The sequence below is a fragment of the Hirundo rustica genome, chromosome 7 (assembly GCF_015227805.2).
Source record: "Hirundo rustica isolate bHirRus1 chromosome 7, bHirRus1.pri.v3, whole genome shotgun sequence".
NCBI classification, from domain to species: Eukaryota; Metazoa; Chordata; class Aves; order Passeriformes; family Hirundinidae; genus Hirundo; species Hirundo rustica.
In genome coordinates, this window is record NC_053456.1 from 24,147,274 (window position 1) to 24,167,382 (window position 20,109).

Consider the following 20,109-nt stretch of genomic DNA (forward strand, 5'->3'; position numbering starts at 1 on the left):
AAATGATATCCAAATTAATCAGAATCATATGTTTATTTTTTAATGCTTAACTATTATTTTTCTCTGCTCTTTGTGCTTATTTCTGTAGTACTAACTATAGCTAGGGTACACTCAGTAGAAAAATATTCATTTGACCCTAAGAGTCACTAAGCATAAGTGCAAATACATTCAAATTCCACAACAATTAAACTTATTTCACCTTAAATGTGACTATCACTTCAGCTGGATAAGCCAAACCAACCATGCTTGAAGTTTTTCGGTACATCCTAAAAGAACAAATGAACTATTAGAAACATACTGGAGCAATTTATCTTTCTTAAGTTGTTCTTTCAGAGTTTGTGAAATGACATGAATCTATTCAAGGGTCTGACCCCAAAGACTTACATAATCTTTTATGAAGTTATGAGAAAAGCCCCTTTGCAAGTCCATTACTCTTTAATGTTAGAACAGTCTTTGGTACAATTTAGTGTAGAAGTTACAAAGCCATTGAGTTCATTCCCAGAATTTTCCAAGGCTTAGGAGATTTTACAGATTTAGAGGTTTCATCTGGAATTCTGTATAGAAAAATGGAGCGGCTGCAGAAACCGAAGCATAAATTCTGGTGCAAAGATTTGCTTCAGTTCATCCCACTATTTAACGGATCTTCAATGGCAGACACTGTGAATAGTTGCAGTACTTGCTGTAAAGAGAAAACAAAGCTCTCACCTTTCCACAAAAATCCCAGCCTGTACAGCGTGTACAATGCTTCGGAATTTGGGCTTTTCCTCAGGTCTCCTCTTCACAATTCCCATTTCTCTCGTGAATGTAGAAGCCAACCAGTCCCGCACTTCCAGCGGGACTGAATCCGACTGGATATCAGAGAGCTCATCTTCAGTGTCCAAAAGTTTCCTATAAAAAATTAATGCAAGGTAACCAACAAGACCTTGGGCCTAACAAGAGGAATACTTGACAGGTGAACAGCTAAAAAGTTTGATTTAAGAGGAGCTGAGGTCGACTGTAGGACCAACTCAGCACATCACTGAGTGTCCTCTCTGGCAGATGGACTGAGACCAAGGGGAAGCAGTGCACAGCAAATATTGTCTCTCTCTCCCACTGCTCTTGTTCCAGAAAGTAAAAGACAATAAAATGCAAATTATTCAACTGAAGACAAGAAAAGATTTTTCTACTAAGTTGTCAGAGCAGTGGTGGATAGAAGTGTAATCAATGAGCTATACAATCCCAAGAAGATCTCTAAAATAATAACTGACAGAAATGTCAGCAGGGTTGCTGCTACAACTGAGAACACTATTGGTCTATTGATCTGTCCCCCAAAATGGTACAAGAAGTGTTTTGATACTTGCATGCAAAATCAAATTATGTTACATAGCAATGATGTGGTGAATGCATGTCAATGAATGCCCTGTACATGTGCTCAACATGTTATTCCAGCACAATAAAAGCATAAAAGAGAATGAATTCCTTTATTGAAGAGAATTAATTCCTTCTATGTAGAGATCTGTATTCCTATTGAAGGCAGGGTAACAAAGTCATAGCAGAACAAGATATTACACAAGATTGGATTGCAAGTCAGCTTTCACAGCTGTTGGCAGTTCAAAAAGCTAGAAAAGATATATATAACTCTTGCAAAATAGGAGAAGTATTAAAAAGAAACTTCACTTCAACAAAACTGAATTATAGGTCATCAGTTTATTTAGAAGAAACATGTAACTAAATACTCTATTTAAACAGACTCAACACTTCCATTCCACACTTCTATAAATCTTTTGCTTGCAGTTATTTGCCCTTATCACTCAAAGTGCTGGGGTTTCCAGGAAACAAATCCCTAATTTAGTCTGATATCAGACTGAAATATACATATATATCAGTCTGATAGATAATTTTCCCTTCATTCAGTTATGCAAGAAACCCCAGAGTCAGGATGAACTGAATATGTGCAAAGCATGGTGCCCTTTCAAAATATTTTCTTGAAAGTGGTACCAGTTGAATTGCAGATGTTATTTACACAGGTCTATTTCTCTAGTGCTGCCTTTCTGAAACATGTATGAATAAGGAAAACCTGAGTGTGCTGCAGTTCAAAAGACTCTCCATCCAAATCCCTCCTATCTGAGGGATTACAAGAAGATGTCTAACAGGAAGCATGTCAGAAGAATCCTATAAATTATTGCTGAACAGTGAGCATAGTGTATTTTTTGCTCAGTTTCAGCAGTGCACCTGGCAGACAGTATATTTTATGAGATTGTTCAACTGGTGGTTAAAAAATTTAAATGCACCCCTCATCCTTCCCCAGTTTACTGAAAGAACAGTGGAAACATTCTTATTTTTCAGAGGCATAAAATTATCAGACTGGGAAGGCTCTTTAACATGGAGTACAAGAAGAGTAGAATGAACAAGAATTATGAAATTTTCTGACAGTGGGAAGACAGCCAAAAATCAGAAATTTAATTTGGAAGAGCAGGACTAGTGTGGAGGAAAGAATTTGAGCAAATTATTTTGCAAAACTGAACCAATGCTCAGACTGGCCAAAGGTCAAAGGCTATATATTGGCTTTATTGCCTAAACTAAAACATTTGTTATAGTCCACTTAAATCCATATTAGTCTAAGACTGTTATGAAATATCACTGGAGTAATCAATACATTCATATTTCTGAGGAACATATGGCATTTGGTATGTTTTTAACAAGTAAAAAACCTAAACATATTTTTGTAACTATTCCAACTGTTATTCAAATGAGATGCAAACATTCCTGCAACTATAGCACCATGGGCATTATGCTGCCTCAGAGCATGCAGCTGGGATGTGGAATATCCACATCACCTGTGCAGCAGGAAGCAGGGTTCTACATCAGTTTGCTATAATCAGATGCAGATCTAAATTTGGGATCAAGCCCTAAGCTTTGCAGATACGAGCCTCTGGAGTACAAATTAAGACTCACTGCAGTCTCTCTAATCTTTTTAACCATTCATCTGTGAAGTACGAGGACTATTCAGTCTGTAAATGACAGTAAGCAGGAGTTACTTCATGAAGACGGAACAGAGAAAGTAGTATTTGAGACAAGCGATTATTCGATCTGTAGTTTTCATGAGGCCACTGCTCTCTGATAAGAAATGGCCAGGGAGGAGAGAGAGCTCCAGTGGCTCTGTTTCTAACTTAAATTACTAGGAAAGCAAGTGCAACACAGAATTAATTTTCAAGCACAAAATCTTACAGATCCCTCATCACATAAGATTAATAACTTCTCAAAAATGATTCGTTTCTTTCAGATGCCTAACTGAAACAACATTTAAGGAGAGGAAACAAAGGTTAGTCATTCATCTCACTCCAACCCATTCTAGCATTCTATGCCTTTAAAAAAGAAAATGATGAAGATCAAAAAAAATCAAAAGACAGGTTCAAAATGAAGGCACACAATCAAACTATTGAACTTCCTATGAAACATTACAGGAGTTTTTGCAAAACTTTGCATTCTAACTTGTAATTGTAAATTGCAAAATGTAATTTGTAAACTGTAATATAATTTTGTGACATTTCAAAACATATAAACTGCCACAGAGGTTCAAAAATGTCATTGGAAAAATGAATGGGCATGTGACTATAGCTGTTAAAGAGAAGGCTACAGCTTCTGCCTTGGCAAGTATTTGGAATGGAGTGCCTACAAGGCCCATAGCCTCATCCTCCAAATCAACCAACCTGAAGATGAGAGATTGTGGGCATTTTAAAGCTAGACAGTTGTTCCATAATCAGGCTTAAGGAAAACTCTGCTGAGACAAATTTCATTCAGCTAGAAGGCATGAACTCAAATATCTCAGTTGAATTAAATAAATATATATACTAATAGATTCCAAGGCACACTTTTTATTTTTTTGCCATAAAACTAAGGAACACCCAAAAATGTTTTTTAAAAAAAAAAAAAAAACAAAAAAAAACAACAAAAAGAGCTCTACCAAAAATGCTCCACAGAAAATACTTATTTTTTCAACAAAAAGTCAGAATTTCAGGGTTACATACGCTTATTTTTCTCATATATCATTAGCCTGTTAAGTACATGCAATACGAGGAACAGATATGCGTGGGAAGGAGAGGGGGAGGCTTGGGTTATTTAATTCTATTCATTCCATGAGTAGAACTTTCATTGACAGTTGTGGGAATAAGTAAGAAATGGTCCATGGCATTTCAGCTTAGCAATCAATTAATACTGCAGTCATAGTAACTAATAACCTGATCTTCTTGTCACAGTACTGTGTTTTTTGCCAAGAATAATTTTCAAAATTCAAGTAATGATAATTTCCAGCTCTCTTTTCATTTAATCATAATTTTAAATATAGTAATGTGCTAGTCAGAAGTATATTTCTTTTCCCTTAGGAATATCAGATGTACTATGGAAGAGAAGAAAGAAAAAAAAATGAAAAAAATTAAAATTAGATAATGGCTATGGGGAAAAAAAAATCCATCTTTGTTGATCAGCCATGCTGCCTAACAGAGGTAGTGAAAGATTTCCAGGGAAGAAGTTGAGGTTGAGAAGCTCGTTGCCAATTAGTGAATTAATCAAGCTCTGAAAAGTGAATTATAGAAGGCTCTCTCCTAGGTCGAGAATGCAGAAGAATTTACAGTCTAAATAGTCAGTTCACATTACTAACAATTATTTAGTTCTGTTATCTTCCTGAATAAGCATGAATCAATATATTCAATCAATATTTCCATCCTCTATAGTCCATTACAACTTCCACTTACATCCACTAAAAGGTTCTCTTGACTCCCACTAGGGATAAAAAAATGGCAAAAATAAATGAGGGGAATTTTTAGTAAATGAAGTTCTTTCCAAAGGAAACTATGATTTTACCAGCATGTTGTACTCATAAAATTAGCACATGTTTAGAAGAATTGTCCTCAGATGAAGAATTACCAATTAATTCAAATAAATTAAAAATAATTTGGAATAAGTGCAGGTATTACAACAGAAGAGAAGCAATGTGGGAAGAACCACTCTTACTGAAATGTTCACTTGTTGATATGTACTGCCTATTCAGAAATGCAGAGGTATATACCAAAGGCCAACAACAATCTTAAGGTTTGGCTCAGGATACTCATTATTAAAAATTTTCATATTTCAGAGTACATCTGCGAGCCAGTGTCCCTTTCCTCTTCAGTTGTTTTCATATGGTATTCTGGGAGTTCTATAGGGCAGGAACTAATTCAGGGTATGACCTAGAAATAAATAAACAGCAAAAACTTTGAAACAGAAAAATTCAATAACTTTGGAAAATGCTTGCCATTTATTAAATACCCTAACTGAACTGAGAGACTTTATTCAGAATTTAATAGTTTTTCTGTGATTTTAAATGCATTTTTATACAACTTGAATGCTCTTGTAAGCTTTCCTCTCAGGGGAAAACAAAAAGGAGGGGAAAAAAAAAAAGGCAAAAAAGCAAACCACGCTAGTTTAGTACAAAAGATTTCAAAGTATTATTTTAAGCTTTTATAAGGGTGGAATGTACTGAATTAATCTTAACACAATAAGCTTTTTCTGAATAGCAGCTTTTGCAAAAGTATCAATTGTAGATTCCCTTAATGGATAAACTGAATCATTTACTTCAAATGGTACCATTATTTGTTCAGGCAAAGTACATTTAACCATGGGTTAGCTATGGAAGACAGCAATACATGCTCAGCAAACTTGACTGAATATTCAAGATTAAAATTTAACTTCATGCTTAAATAATTGCCACTTCAAATACATCCCCAGCTAGGCCAGCTGAGAGAGGAATCACACAGACCATATTTTTCACCTGACAAATAACTACCAAATAGAGCAGCCCAATCCACCAGTTCTATCCCTGGCATTAGGTAGATTATGTTCCTTAATATTCATAGATTTTTCCCAAAAAGGTAATCTTCAGGAGAAATATGTTCTAGATCTTTCAAAATAAATTACATCATTGACTGAACGCCCTACTTCTCTGTGAATTAAACACTCACCTTTAATCTGCCTTTTCAGATTGAGAGATTGAGGATAAATGTTTTTAAAAGTTTTAAAAAATACGTGCATCTCTTTGATGTAAGAAAATTTGTTTCTCAACCTTGCACCATCAAAGACATTTTTCTGGTGTGACCATCTCTGCTGGTGTCCCTGTGTAGCTACTGGCGTCTGAATTGGCACAGTTCCTGCCCACAAGCAGAGCCTCACAGCCAGTGAAACTGTGACTCACAGTCAGCTCCATCTGGCGTGCCACAGGTGACAACAGAGTGCGAATGGTCCTGCAATGTCACGGAACAGTTTCCTGCTGTGAGATGCTCAGCAGCAACTTATGGAGTGCTAGCTCAGAGCCTTGCAATGCTGAAACTAAAATACAGCTCATGAAAATTATACAAGAAACATAAAAGGTGGGTCCTTCTCTGACTTTGGCTCTCATTTAAAACAGGAAGCTTCTAAACATATATTGATGGCTGGAAGAGAGTGAAAGAAAGAACAAGGTTACCAAGTATCATCCCAGTTTATTTTTTGAGATATTAATTCCTAGCCTAAGGTAGAGCACCTGTCATGGACCTGGGTTCTGTTGCAGTACTGAAAACTTGAAAATACCAGAGACTAGCCTTCTCCAGCTTGCAAACACAACCCAGACTATGGACTGAAAACTGCCAAAGAACAAGCTATACTGACCATTCTTCACCTCAGAATCTCCAGGAAACAGGACAATTTCATTTATTTGTTGGGCTGTTGCTAAGCTCCATTCCCACTTCCACAACACACAGCTCTGGGAGCACCAATATCTAGTCAAGAATTTGTTCCTTTCTGCTTCCTTGGACTTCACATGGCAAAGTTACACACATACATGTTTCCATCACAGATACTTCTGTGGTGTTCTTGAAGGGTACCACAGACATCGGGTGAGACGAAATAACAAAATCCTTACCTTGCAATTTAAACTGTTTCTTTTTTGCCCAAAATTTGAGGATGTGTTTGTCCCTTTTTAAGTCCCAAAACCACAGAAATATTTGCAGCATTTCTGGAGTAGTACACTGGAAATTCAGCTTAGTCCAAGGTGTTTATTACAACAGCAGTCACAAAGCCCAAGTTCAATGATCTCCTTTTTAGCTAACATTATACATATCACAATGTCTGCTTTTTTTCTAAATAAGAGCTTTTTATCAAGAACTGTATCTGCCACTGTAGTGTCATTGAAATACATTCACTATTTCCAGAGCCCTCATGCAAATATATGTTGCTACAATGTCACCCTTAATGACTTCCTTTTTTTTCACGAACTTGTATTTGTTATTATGCCTCGTTGAATCAAAGATGCTCAAAAAACCTGCTGGCTATATAATACAGAGCTACTCCATGCATTACAGAAATGCAGTTTCTCCTAAGTCAAAAATTCTCAAGTAGCTAAAGCCTTATTAAAAAAGCATTATACAGCCTGAAGCAAACAAAAACTCTGCATGGAACTGCAACTGCACAGATAAATATTCTCCTGAAACCAAGTATATTATCTAAAATACTAAGACATTTAAAAATAAAACAAATTTGGAATAAACTATTCTGATTTTATGTGGAACAACATAGAAGTAGCCTCCACTATAAGGATTTATTATTATTATTATCATGACTATTACTATTACTATTATTTAGCTTTGGAATACCTTTTTTCCTTTCATCTTGTAATTTCCATCTAGATTTTGACTTAATTTCTTTTCAGTTAGCATGAATAAAGAACTGCATTTACAAGGAATGGAACAGCTGTCATGACTGAATGATCAGGCTGTATTTATGTCCTGTTTGACTCTAAATATCCTTCTTCCGTTGTCTTGAGCCAAGTGGCAGGTACTAATGGAGAAAATTCTGCAAGATTTGTCAGAATTATTTATAATACCTATTGAGTAAGTTTGAACTTCTTCCACAGACGAAATCTGCTGAGGAGCTGGAACCATGAGAGTCTCCTGGTTATTTTCTGCTGATGGTGAACCTCTGCTTCAGGTACCAGATACCATAGATAGGAAAGCAGCACTTACTTGATTCCTGATGTCTGGGCTTTCCAACTTTCCATCAGTTCAGAACTTTTTAGAGAGATATTGACAGTCTGCCCCCAAACCAATATTTTCTCATTTTGGAAGGTTATCCCCTGTTTCTAAGACTACTCTCAGAACTTCATAAATAAAATCTGTTGTGTTGTTTCTATGTTTTTGCCCTAACCCCTCTCCATAGAGTTTTAGAAAGCTCAAGAATGGAAATGAGTATGTGTAAATAGTTACAAAAAATGCTCAGATAAATGGCTGTAAGTGTAGAGAAACACAGGAGCAGACAAAGGGAAAGTCGGAGGACCTGAAAAAAGTATTTCATCCTCTGCTAAATTGTGTGAATTCTACAGCTATTTGCAGCTGATTGTTACGTGTTTGAACATCCTTCTACGTGCACATACAACTTTATAACATGATAAAGGCTTTTCAAGAAACTCAAATGACGTAACGGTATATGGGGGGAAAAATGGGTATCTTCTACTGGAAGAAGTTGGAACTGCTCACTGAAAAAAACCCCAGGCTTATAAAGAGAAAAGTGATTTTGCCAGAATAATGTTGGAGATTTCATTTTTAAGTAGCACAAATGGTTTCCTGGAGCTATGGAACAGACCAGGTTCTTCCTTGATCCTTGGCTACATTACTGACCACGTTCTGTGAGATATGTCATACTTAGATCTCTTTATTGACCTTAGTTTTGAGTTTTCTTTTGGCTTTTTTCTTCTCTGTGTCTGTGAAGAATTGCAGAAAGTCCATCTGCAATCGGTGAGGGACCACTATCAGGAGCATTTTATCATCCTGTTTCATAACATATATCTCATAACAGAAAGATGAGTCAAAGATTCAAGCAACACGCTCTGTTTATTCATATTATAATCTGTATAGATTGCTATTCCTGTCTATGAAGATATTTAAAAGACCTTTCCCTCAGCTGATATTGAGGTCTGTCACCCAGAAAAGTGGGGAAGAAGAGAACACCATGAACAGATTCAATTTTAGATTGTTGGTTGAAGCTGAGGTCTTCCTCTGCATGGATACTTTAGCAGTGGGTCAGTAAATTCATCAGGACAAAATACAGGGATCAGTACTGGGCTTAAAACAGAAAGCATGGATATGTTCACATGAGTTGCAGACTCTGAGTGAACAGCGATTCGTGTATAAGAAACTTACTGAAGTTATTTGAACTTTGTGATGTATAAAATTGCATGTTCAGGCTCAGCAGGAATGGGCCATTTTGCTTACGATCTAAACTATTATTTCTAATCTCCTAATGAGTGCAATTAACTCACTTGCAGACTCCTACAGAAGTAGCTCTGTGCAAGACAAAGAATCTGTATTCTTTGGTGGGAACAAGTGCAATCACACAAGGTAACTCAGCCTCCATTTGATTCAGTGATACGCTGAGCTTTGTTCCTTAAGGATTGGCTTCCCAGGAGCTCAAGAGACCTTCTTTGTGAGTTCATGTTTTTGAGCGCAGACTTAGATTACAGAATAACAGCCATGCTATTTAAAATATAATTATCTCTGCAGCTGGCCATAGAAAAGACTGTACTATGAAAGTACCAGTGGCAACTACGATGTTTCCCAGCCTCACAATAAATTCACAATAAATTCTGTTAGTACAGACGACCATTTACAATTATTTTTAATGGGGAAGTGTCAAAATTTAAAATAGAAGAATAAATAACACTGTCCAAGACGTGGAGGGTCAGTCTACAGTTCTAGGAAAAAAATTAACACAAAGACCACCAGAATCATACTGATTCTGAATTTCATGGAGACTACATCAGTTCAAGGAAGAGAAATTAAAACCAAAATCAAATACTGTAAATCAAAAGGAATAATATGGAAGTACAATAGTGAAGTACAAACCAATAAAATGAAAAGAAGTAGAAAAGTAGGTTAAGTTATAGTCTCACTTTTAACTATTACTTATAGCAGAATTTGATTTATATGTCTACATATATATATATTTCATAAATGCAAATACAGAAAGATATACACAAAATGTATGCTTAATGCATATCTATATAAGGAATGCTACAAAAATTTGATAGGTCCACAAACTCTAAAGCGTCTTTTGTGAACACCAGTGTTCAATAAATAAGAGGAAAACAAGATACCTCTCTTAGGTATTCCCTGACATAGTACAGTGAAAAGTCAGAATATTCTGTAAAATAGTGGATGCAATAAATAAATATGATTAAACATCAGTGTGCAATAAGCTCCAGAAAAGAAAAACTTTATTGACACACTGAAGTAGAATTTCTGAAAATAATCACCATTAGGAGGTCATAGTGGCCCTTGGATTAAGAAAATAACAGAGGACTACGAAAATCTGGCAAATCACTATAGAAGTACATATATTTGTTTTCTTTTGGGTAGTTCAATAATCTTGCCATCAAGTTCTAAGAGAGCAATTAGCTTATTTAAAGATTTGCTTACAGCAGAAACAACGCACCTGTTGCTGCCAGAGCCTATGTATTTCAGTGGTAGCTGTTCTCTCTGTGCATGCTGTTGGTCTTGATATTCCCACACAGAGCCGGAAAGACTGGATTCCTCGTTGTGACACTACCATTCATTTCCACAGAAGCTGCTTCTGTTTAGAAACTAAGTAAATCTCAATTTATTTTCCCAGTCCTGGCACTTCTGCTCAGAAAGAGCTTGAACACTACACCCATTTAATCCCAGTGTTTGGGAGGTGTACGGAGGAATAACCAGTGGTTTATCTCTGAAGCAGGACTTCGAGTACTCTATCAGCTACATAGATTTGGGGAGGGCACACACCACAGAGAGAGAGTTAGGGCCATGAAATAATTCTTAAATGTAGAACTGAGACATACACTGCACGCTCCAGTGGTATTGAGGAAGTTTTGGCAGGCTTCTTTGCAAGGCTATTCTGCTTAGAAAAAACTTAGAGAAGCCAGCATAAAGAAAGAAAAACAGTAAGTTAGCTAGCTATTTTCAATACAGCTTATATCTTAAAACTCTTTCAAAAAGCCAAATACTTAGAACTTCTATTTTAATTGGAATTAACCCATATGATTGCCAGTAATACTGCCAACAATAAACAAAATAAGTCTCAAACATTATAAAATAAATCACAGAATTTCATTCATTTCTGTATTCACTGACCAGCTATTGTGACACATTTTTGTGAGCATTTCTTTCCAAACAGAAGTTACATCTGACATTTGGAATCTTACTTGCCTTAACCTCGTCACTAAAAGATCCAAGAACCACATAAGCTTCTTCTGATGTGCACAGACCTTCAGCTCATGTTGGTGACAATTGCATGCAAAGACCAGATCTCTGAAACACAATTTGCAACATTCTTTCTGGGGTTTTTTTCCCCCCCCTCAGACTTACCTGGTTTCATCAATATAAACTGCCTCCAGCACAGATGCTGCATATTCAATATTCTTTTTTAAATCCACCACATTAATGTCACCCTTTTCCAGCTGCTTTACCAAGCATCTTAATCTGTTAAAAAAAAAAAAAAAAAAAAAAAATCAGTGTGATATCAAATTCAGTGACTTCATTTTCTAATTAAAACATTGGAACCAACACAACAATGTAGAGGCAAGGACCATCACTCCATCTCTTGTCTTGTTTTAAGAAAATCCGGCTTTAGAATGCACTTGACAATGACTGGTTTTATGTTTTTATAGCCCTCTAAATTTGTAAAGTGTACTAAAAAATGGCTTATACATTTCAGAAGGACAGAGAGGACATTTTAACAATCACCAAAACAACTTCCTATTCATTTGTGACATTACTATTATGCCTCAGTCTCTAATTTAAATATGTGTATATATATAACTTCATATGTTGTCTTACTATAATTTTTCCATGCTAAGGTGATTAATTCTATTTTTTTATAACCACCCTATACTGATTTTGCTTCACTTAAATGTCTTTCATTTTTATTTAGGCCTCCAGTATGTTTTCACTGCAGAATTTCTATTCTTATTGATGTGAGCTAACATGGAAGTCTGTTGTGTCTGTGCTTACAGTAAATTCATCATTATACCAGAGGAAAGGCAGTGCCTATGGCAGTAGAAAAATCCAAATATTCCCAAGTGAGCTTTAAACTTTTAGTTTTGAGAACTTTGTTTTACAGTACAAACATGGATATGCCCAAAGGGGATTTTGTAATGCATCAGCTCATGTCTCTGCAGCAATACACTTACACAGATAAACTCCTTGAATACTAGATTTTTCCTAAACTCTGCTGACAAGAACACTTCTGACACTGCTCAATTTAACCATACAGATTAGATAAAGCACCGGAATGAAATGAAAACCTTATCAGTAACAGTGCAGAGGTGTGACTAAATGGATGCTTAAAGTATAGGTATTTTTCTTCTTTCTGTGCTCTGAGTAGAAATAATCTACAGTTTTGTACCATGTAAGATAAAGATTTCTGTAATTAAGGGTGTATCATTATTTTTACATAATTTCCATTAAATTATCATTTTTATATGCAGGAAAAATTGTGAAATGAGCATTTAGATAAAAAGTGCAGTGAAATTAATTCCTCATTAAGACAACTACTTTCAGAAAAAGACACGAATGAGCAAACATAAAATACGCAAATGTTACACAAAGAGGAGACTGAGGGGCAACCTCATTGCAGTTACAACTTCACCATGAGGGGAAGAGGACGGGCAGGCACTAATCTCTTCTGTGGTGACCAGTGACCCAAGGGAGTGGCCTGAAGTTGTGTTAGGAGAGATTTAGGTTGGATGTCAGATAAAGATTCTTAAACCAGAGGTGTTTGGGCGCTGGAACAGGCTGCCCAGGGAAACGGTCCCAGCACCAAGCCTGGCAGAGTTCAAGAAGTGCTTGGACAACATTCTCAGGCACATGGTGTGACCCTTGGGAATGTCCTGTGCAGGGCCTTGAGTTGGACTCAATGACCCTTATGTGTCCCTTTCAACTCAGCTTATTCTGGGATTCTGTGATAATAGTATATTTCAGACATATATACTATATATTATTTTCATTTGGTGCATACAGTATTTGATTGGACCTAATCAAAATATATAAATAACAAAATTACAGTCATATTTGAAAAAGAAATCATAAACTTGGAAAGTACTGTTCTATCATAAAACCACTTTCATGTTTTTCTACATATTTCTTCAGCCTAAGTGATATTGTGTTCAAGTGTGTAAGGATAATTTTAGCAAATGGGTTTTTAAGACCAACCTCCTCAGTTCTCTAAAGCCTTAATTCAATTCAAATTAGCCTAGCATACGCAACAAATAAGGCTCTTAGCAACCATATTTCCTTGGTATTTTACACAGTGCTCTGCATATCAATGGAATAGAAAACATAGTGTTAAAAAGAAGAAATTAAGTGGGCAGGTGAAATACTCTGGGAGCTCATCTCCCGCGCAGAAATAACCGTAGGCATGGGAGACATTTCCAGTACGTAACTTCTTCCACTTCAGAGGGACCTGTAGACTGAAGGTTATTCACAGGCATCTCCCAGAACCCAACACACCTATCTCCTGGAGTCTGTGCTCCTCAGGACTGCACATAAACACACACAGCCCATCCTAAAGCACCAATGCCAAAATGCCCAGGTGGGTCTGGCAGCATCAGTGCCGCTACCTGCAAATAGCTGTAGGGTGCTTCTGTCTCTTCCACTGCTCCTCCCATATTTGACTGAGCACAAATCCAAATCACACTTTCCAAACTGGGAGCATAAATAAACTTGAAAGCTTGTTTTCAAATATACAATAATATTCCAAAATTAATTTGCAACACTGCACAGCAGAGGGCCAGGCCCCGGTAGAACAATATCAGTTTAAAACAGCTTCAAATCCTACCATTTCCAGTGGTTCCACATTATCTGAGGTGATAGATCAGATGACAGGTATTTGGAATAGTTTTTATACTCTCAGGTGGAAATGAGTCCCTGAGGGAGCCTTTAAGCCACAATGATCTTGCAATATCTCCCTGCCCAGGTAACAGATGTAATTTGCCCTGTGGGTAGAGTTCATATTCTAGGAGGAATGCGGAACACAGTAACAGACCAGATGATTCGGAAACACTGCCCAGGCAAATTTAAAGTGATTCTGAAGACACTACAGATTCACAGAAGGACACAAGTGACCTTATCTCATGCGTCACTCTTTGTGAAGATGTCTTCAGGAGTCCTTAGCTGACCCAGCGCAGCTCTATCATAGAATCAAGGGATAATTTTGTTGTAAGGGATCTCCACCTGGTACAAGCTCTTGCTCAGGATAGGGCTAACCTCAAACATAGGTATAACTTCAAAGTTAGATAAAATTACTCACAGGTATTTTTGCTCAAGCTCTGAATGCACGAAAATTTCAAAAACCCTTGGAAAAATGGTTTAAATGGTCATTCATCCTCAGGGTGCATCACATTTTCACAACATCTAACTGGAATGTCCTTTGTGGCAACCTGCATGCTCAAACTTTGCTGTGCAGTTCCAAGAAAAAAAACTGTCTCTGTCTGTGGCACAACGTCCCACTAGGAAGCTGAGCACAGCAACAAAATCCTTCCATTTTGTCACTGATCAGACATTTGTCATGTGACACCAATGAAATCTACCCCAGAAGTTAGAAAAACAGACTTCCAACACAGCAAAATTGAGTGGGTTATAACAGTATATGAATGGTCTGAACACAATCATGGTCTCCTTCAGCTTAGGAGCTGGCATTTCAGTAATGAAACTAATAATTTAGCAAAGAATAAGCACCCATTCATAAGACTAAGCAACAAGTGTTAACACACCCTAGCCCATCATTCCACAAGACAAAGAAACTTGTGACGAGGCAAGGTAATTTAAAAATAATTATTTCTTCAGCTCTATTGGGAGGATTTTTATTTGTTAATTATCTTTTAATTGTGGTAAATTGAAAATGAACATTAGAAATACTATTTGAAAACCTGAAGTGTTACTTAAAACTGGAAGCAATTGTATTATCCAGCCTGTGAACTGTGCTATTAAGAAATAATAGACAGCAAAAAGAAAAAAACGGAGGAGCTATTTTGTGAAAGAGAAAAAAGGACTCTTTGAACAGATTTAAGATGCAAAGAAAAATCTATGCAGAACTGATGTGATATAAAACATGGAAAAAAGAAGATTATTTATCTCAGGACACCTGAAAACTGCGTTATAAAACTAGCAGCCCTAGTTTGCAAGGGAGAAAGAGACATCTACAACTAATAAAGGGAGTAGGTGGAGAACCATCTTCTGTCATCTTGGGTAAACATCATTAACAGTGCTCTGGGAGTAAATGTTTTTATGGACAATCCAAATGCACTCTTCTCCCATCTTTTCAATAATATGTCTGTGATGTTACTGGGGCCCATGTTTCCCCAGTCCTCACCTCTCTGTAGCTGATGCCACTGTCCAGCTGTGGGCAAAAATCCTTGAGGCCCATCCAGCAACACAGGAAAATCAGAGGGAACAAGGATTTTACTGGGAGACGAAGAAGTGTTTCTTGATTAACAGTATCAAAATCACAACTCACTTGTCTCCAACTTCCGCACTAAAATTCTTCCATGTTTGAGCTAAAGTTTTGTTAAATCTACTGTAGCCTTCTGGGGTTATACCAAATTAACTGAGCATAGATTTTGTGATGTTATGATATTCAAAAAGCTTCAGTTTGACAGTTTCAGTAACTACAAAAAAGAAAAAGAAAAATTTTAAAAAGGTAAGGCATCAGTGATCAAATATGACCTCTTGCAATGCCCTCATACCAAAGTCTTCTTTTCTGTGGAACAAAGGAAAGTCCAAGGAGAGAAGAATGTTTGGAGATAACTGAATAACTGTACTAAACGCAGGCTGAAGTGCTAACAAAGAAAGATGCAGGGGTGGAATTAATTAAGAAGGGAGATCTTAAACTAGAGTGGCAGACAAGTTGGACAATTTCAATTTCAGGTGAAATTTTAAAGCTGCCACTTATTTCCAAGGTAAAATATATTACTAGCAGTCACTGAGAATAAATCAGTCTTAAAGGCCCAGCTTAAGAGTCTTTAAGAATCAGAAGAGGAAAATTCAACATGAAGTTAACTTCTCAACCTGAGAAAAAGACCCTCTGCCTAGTTTCTCTAAACCACCTTTATTTGCCATGTAAGTCTCCCAACCACTGAGCATTGCAGAGAAACAGCTTTCTAACTTACACATCTGGGCTTCACATAAAACTGTTTTGGAAACTTTGAACAAAAAAAAAAGCTGGCTTTTGCCACAGAGCCTGTTAAAGGGGAAGTGAAATGAACTGTAAAAAGTAAATCGTAAACTAATCTTGCTTCCCACTATATTTTGAAATTAGTGAAAGTCACTGTTGAAGATGGGTGATGAGCACATAGGGAATTCTTTGAAAATAATAAACACAAGCTATTGTCAATTAAAGAGAAATAATTATTGATAATAATATGCAGTGTTGTTAAAAAAATTATCTGTGTTTGTTAGGTCAACTCCAAGATGTAAATCATTATCTTCCCATGAACTAATTGAGAAAAGCCTAGCTGTGACAATGGTGACAATGTGTGAAAAAGTTTAAGGACAGAAAAAAGATTTTTTTTCTGCAAACAAGTGTTTCATGTTCTGCTTTGACTACTTAATATTGAGCAATAAAATTAAGTGGATTATTGTTAACTTTATAATAAAATGATTTGACTCTAAATTATCATCACAAAGTAAAAAGGGGTTGATATGTAATGTGAAATTAAAGAGGAGGAGAGTAATAATATCCTGGCAATATGGATAGTTAGTTTAAACACCACTAGTTTTTCAAAACTTTTTTCCTCCAAAACGATCTGTAATTAAAACCACAAACCAGTTTTGCTACCGTCAGTGATTCTTGTAATAATCAGTTGAATAATTTTTACCTGTAGAAAGCATCACGCACTCAGGAGTTCTTCAGCTTTGCAAGGCAGAAGTTGCATCCTCACTCAAACATTAATGCTCTTAAAAAGGGGCAATATTCAAAAATTCCAAATCATGAACAATGAGTAGATCAGCTAATTCATTAAAAAACAGCCCTATCCCACAGTCCAAGTTGTTTTAGATACCTATTTGAGATACAAGAAAGTATTTGAATAAGGAGTAATCCAAAGTGGAAACAGAGAAGCATGTCTTGAGAAGTTACAACAAATTCAAAATATCACTATTTCATTTGAATTCTAAAATTCTCTATATGAATTGCCCAAACTCCAATTATTTTATGTGAATTGGTATAACTGGGATTTTACACATTTCTATTAAGAATGTGCATGTATAAAATAAATCTTTGTATAAATACACCATTCCCTCCAACAAATTCAAACAGACGAGAGATGCTGAAGAAATACACACAATAGAGTAGCAAAGATTCAGGAGTGATCCCTTTGGGTTGTTTCCCTGCTCCTACCTGCAGTTACCAAGTGGCCAATTATCACAACCTCAGAATGGCTAACCTTTACTAGAAGGTATTTTACCTTATGTCAGGGGAAAAAAAAGCTGATATGGGACTATTTTGACCAGCAAGACAAGACCAGGATATCAGTGGGGAGCAAGGGTTAGAACTGGCAGCTCTTGATGCAGTCTTTAATGTGTCTTTCTTGAAATCATAAAAAATGCAGTTCCAAATGCAATTACCTAATATTTCTTCTAATTAGACGGGCCCTCAATTAACCCTTACATGGAGAAATACAAGAACGATATACAGTGTTTTCAGTGCTGCAAATGTGCTTTATGAACTCCTCAGTCACCGCTGCGTCTGAGCATGTGCACAAGAAGCTTTGTGGTTGCTAAGGATTTCATGAATCACATGTATTTCATGATTATTTTAAGCATTTAAGTGGTACACACTGATCTGTAATTATGATTCAGTCATTAGAAAATAAATATTGACCATGCTGGTAATTCAGACATGTTGATATATCAAAACTTCAATCCAATATTAAAGAATTGAAACAGAAGTTGCGCAGCTATATAGCAATACTGAATTTTACATTTTCTTAATGTTAATACTCTGCTTTTTCATGGTGGTATAATGGCTTGGTTGTTCAAATATTATTTCTATATAAGGTGAAATGGTTTTCCTTCAGACGGGCATTTTCTATTAGGCTTCAATTCATTTTAACTTATCCTATAAATTTAATATTTACCACTCTAATACTACCTAAATAGTATTCTTTGTATCTCATTTAGTAACACATTAAACAAATGTGTTTAAAAGATTTAGTCAAAATTTCTACATTTGCTTTAGCACCCAGCTGAAATTTCAGAACACCATGAAGTTCTACAGGGTTTCCACCTGAAGCCATAAACCAATTCAAGTTCTCAAAAACATTTTTTTAATTTTTGCAAAATTCTCAACAAACTCAATAAAACAAATTTTCAAATGCCTGAGAAGTCACAGTGTCTTGACCTCAATGATATGAAAGGCCTGCTCTTTGCAGCACTGCAACTTTTCACCATCCTCCATCATCTTCTCTGGCTACACTGGAGAGCCACTCCAGAGGAGGAGGCTCATCTGGGATCCTGTTACTGCTGCTCTTCCCTGTTGTCTCTCACACCTCCTCAAGTCACTCATCCTTTCCCAAAAGTCACTTTCACTATTAGATTTAATACACGTCATGATCACGAATTCTCACACATTTGAATTACTCTGACCTTCCTTTGTGCACACTCAAGCTACAGAATGAACTTAGCCAATCTTTAAGCGTCTTTCAAACTTTTTTCTCACTTCTGCTAAAGAACTGTCATTAACACTTATTTGTTTCTGCTGTTCAATTACTTTCCAGGTTGAAGCTTAATTGAAAATCCTCAAACTTCAAATTATTTAGTATGTACAAATATTCGGGCATTTTATCTGTCTTCTGTTAGATCCAACAAGTAATCAACTAATCTCCTTACCCTAAACACTGTAACACTTCCTATTGTCTCAATGTCTATTTCCATTATTTGACATTCTCATTTCACAATAAATGCATTAAATCAAAGACAATAAAAATATATAGGAGTGATTTGAACATTGCAAATTATTCTTCTAATGGCTTTTGCTGAATATTTCTTTTTGTCTGAAGACTGAAATTTAATCCACAAGGTTTTCCTGAATTCTCTATAAATTATATATGGTCCTAGCCAAAGCTATTTCATTTTAAAGTTGCCAAATGCTACAAGATGCCTCAAAGTGTTCATCATGTACTTGCTGAATTCACAATCAGCAAGCTGGGAAATCAAATGTAAACTCATCATCTATCAAAAACTGTGCTTGAAGATGATGGCCAACCTTTGGTATGTTTAGCTTGTTAGAGCTAATGCGATAAGCACACAGAAAAGGCACAGAGCCCTTATTTCCAATAGTGCTATAAAAAGCTTTATTTTTCCTGCACACAGCAGCTTTGGGCACAGTGATCAAAGCTGCTAAAAGGCAGATTACCTCCTTCATTCCATGGGATCAGAAAATGTGGGTTGATAAATGTTTATACTCGTCCTTTGAAAAGGGCTTGCAAAGAGGTAAAAAGTCCTTTTAGAAATATTAATAACAAGCTACCATATAAAAAGCCAACTGAAGTTCTTTGATTTAAAACTGCATTAACAGAACCGGTAACCTTGTACTGAAAATATTTTCTAGGCTAATACTTGGAAAACATATTGGTGTCGTTACTTTTGAAAGCCTTTTTGGTGCAATTTTTGCAACAGTTAAGGACAGAAGATTGGTAAGTGCTCAGCACTAAAATAATGTCATTGCCCATTGATTAAAGAATCCTCAACCGTGATCAAAGAACCTTCAGCTATGACAGCACAAGTATACTTTCCTCTACTTGATAAAATCAGATATGAGCAAATAATACAGGAATATTTAAAATAATGACATTTTGTTCTGTAATTTATATGTGGAGTCGAACTACAATAAATACTATATAACCTCTATATAATTAACATCTTCATTTTCCTGAGACAGAAATTAGAACCAGGACAGAATTTCCTTGCTACAAATCACAGGTCAACTTTTATAAATGTGGCAAAACCCTAACAACTAACACTTCCGGTAACTCATAATTTGTTACTTAATAGTTACAGGTTTTTTGACACATCAAAAACCTTCAACTGTAGAATCTGT

At 36.1% G+C, this 20,109-nt stretch overlaps 1 protein-coding gene across 10 annotated transcripts in view; it reads right to left on the bottom strand.

The window, feature by feature from the left end:
- The window catches only part of PDE1A (phosphodiesterase 1A), a 201,923-nt gene that overhangs the window by 47,848 nt on the left and 133,966 nt on the right, over nt 1-20,109 (bottom strand). For 8 of the 10 annotated variants that reach the window (XR_005701796.2, XM_040070509.1, XM_040070517.1 and 5 more), the window contains exons 3-5: nt 11,382-11,495; nt 706-888; nt 200-266 (exon numbers count right to left, since the gene is read on the bottom strand). Coding sequence is in view for 9 of the 10 variants with exons in the window: in XM_040070509.1 (XP_039926443.1) it covers nt 200-266; nt 706-888; nt 11,382-11,495 (364 nt within the window). In the remaining variant the exon portion in view is untranslated. Of the gene's footprint in view, nt 1-199; nt 267-705; nt 889-10,473; nt 10,623-11,381; nt 11,496-15,384; nt 15,518-20,109 lie in introns of those variants that run through there. The other 2 variants (XM_040070512.1, XM_058421424.1) reach the window with 2 other exon arrangements.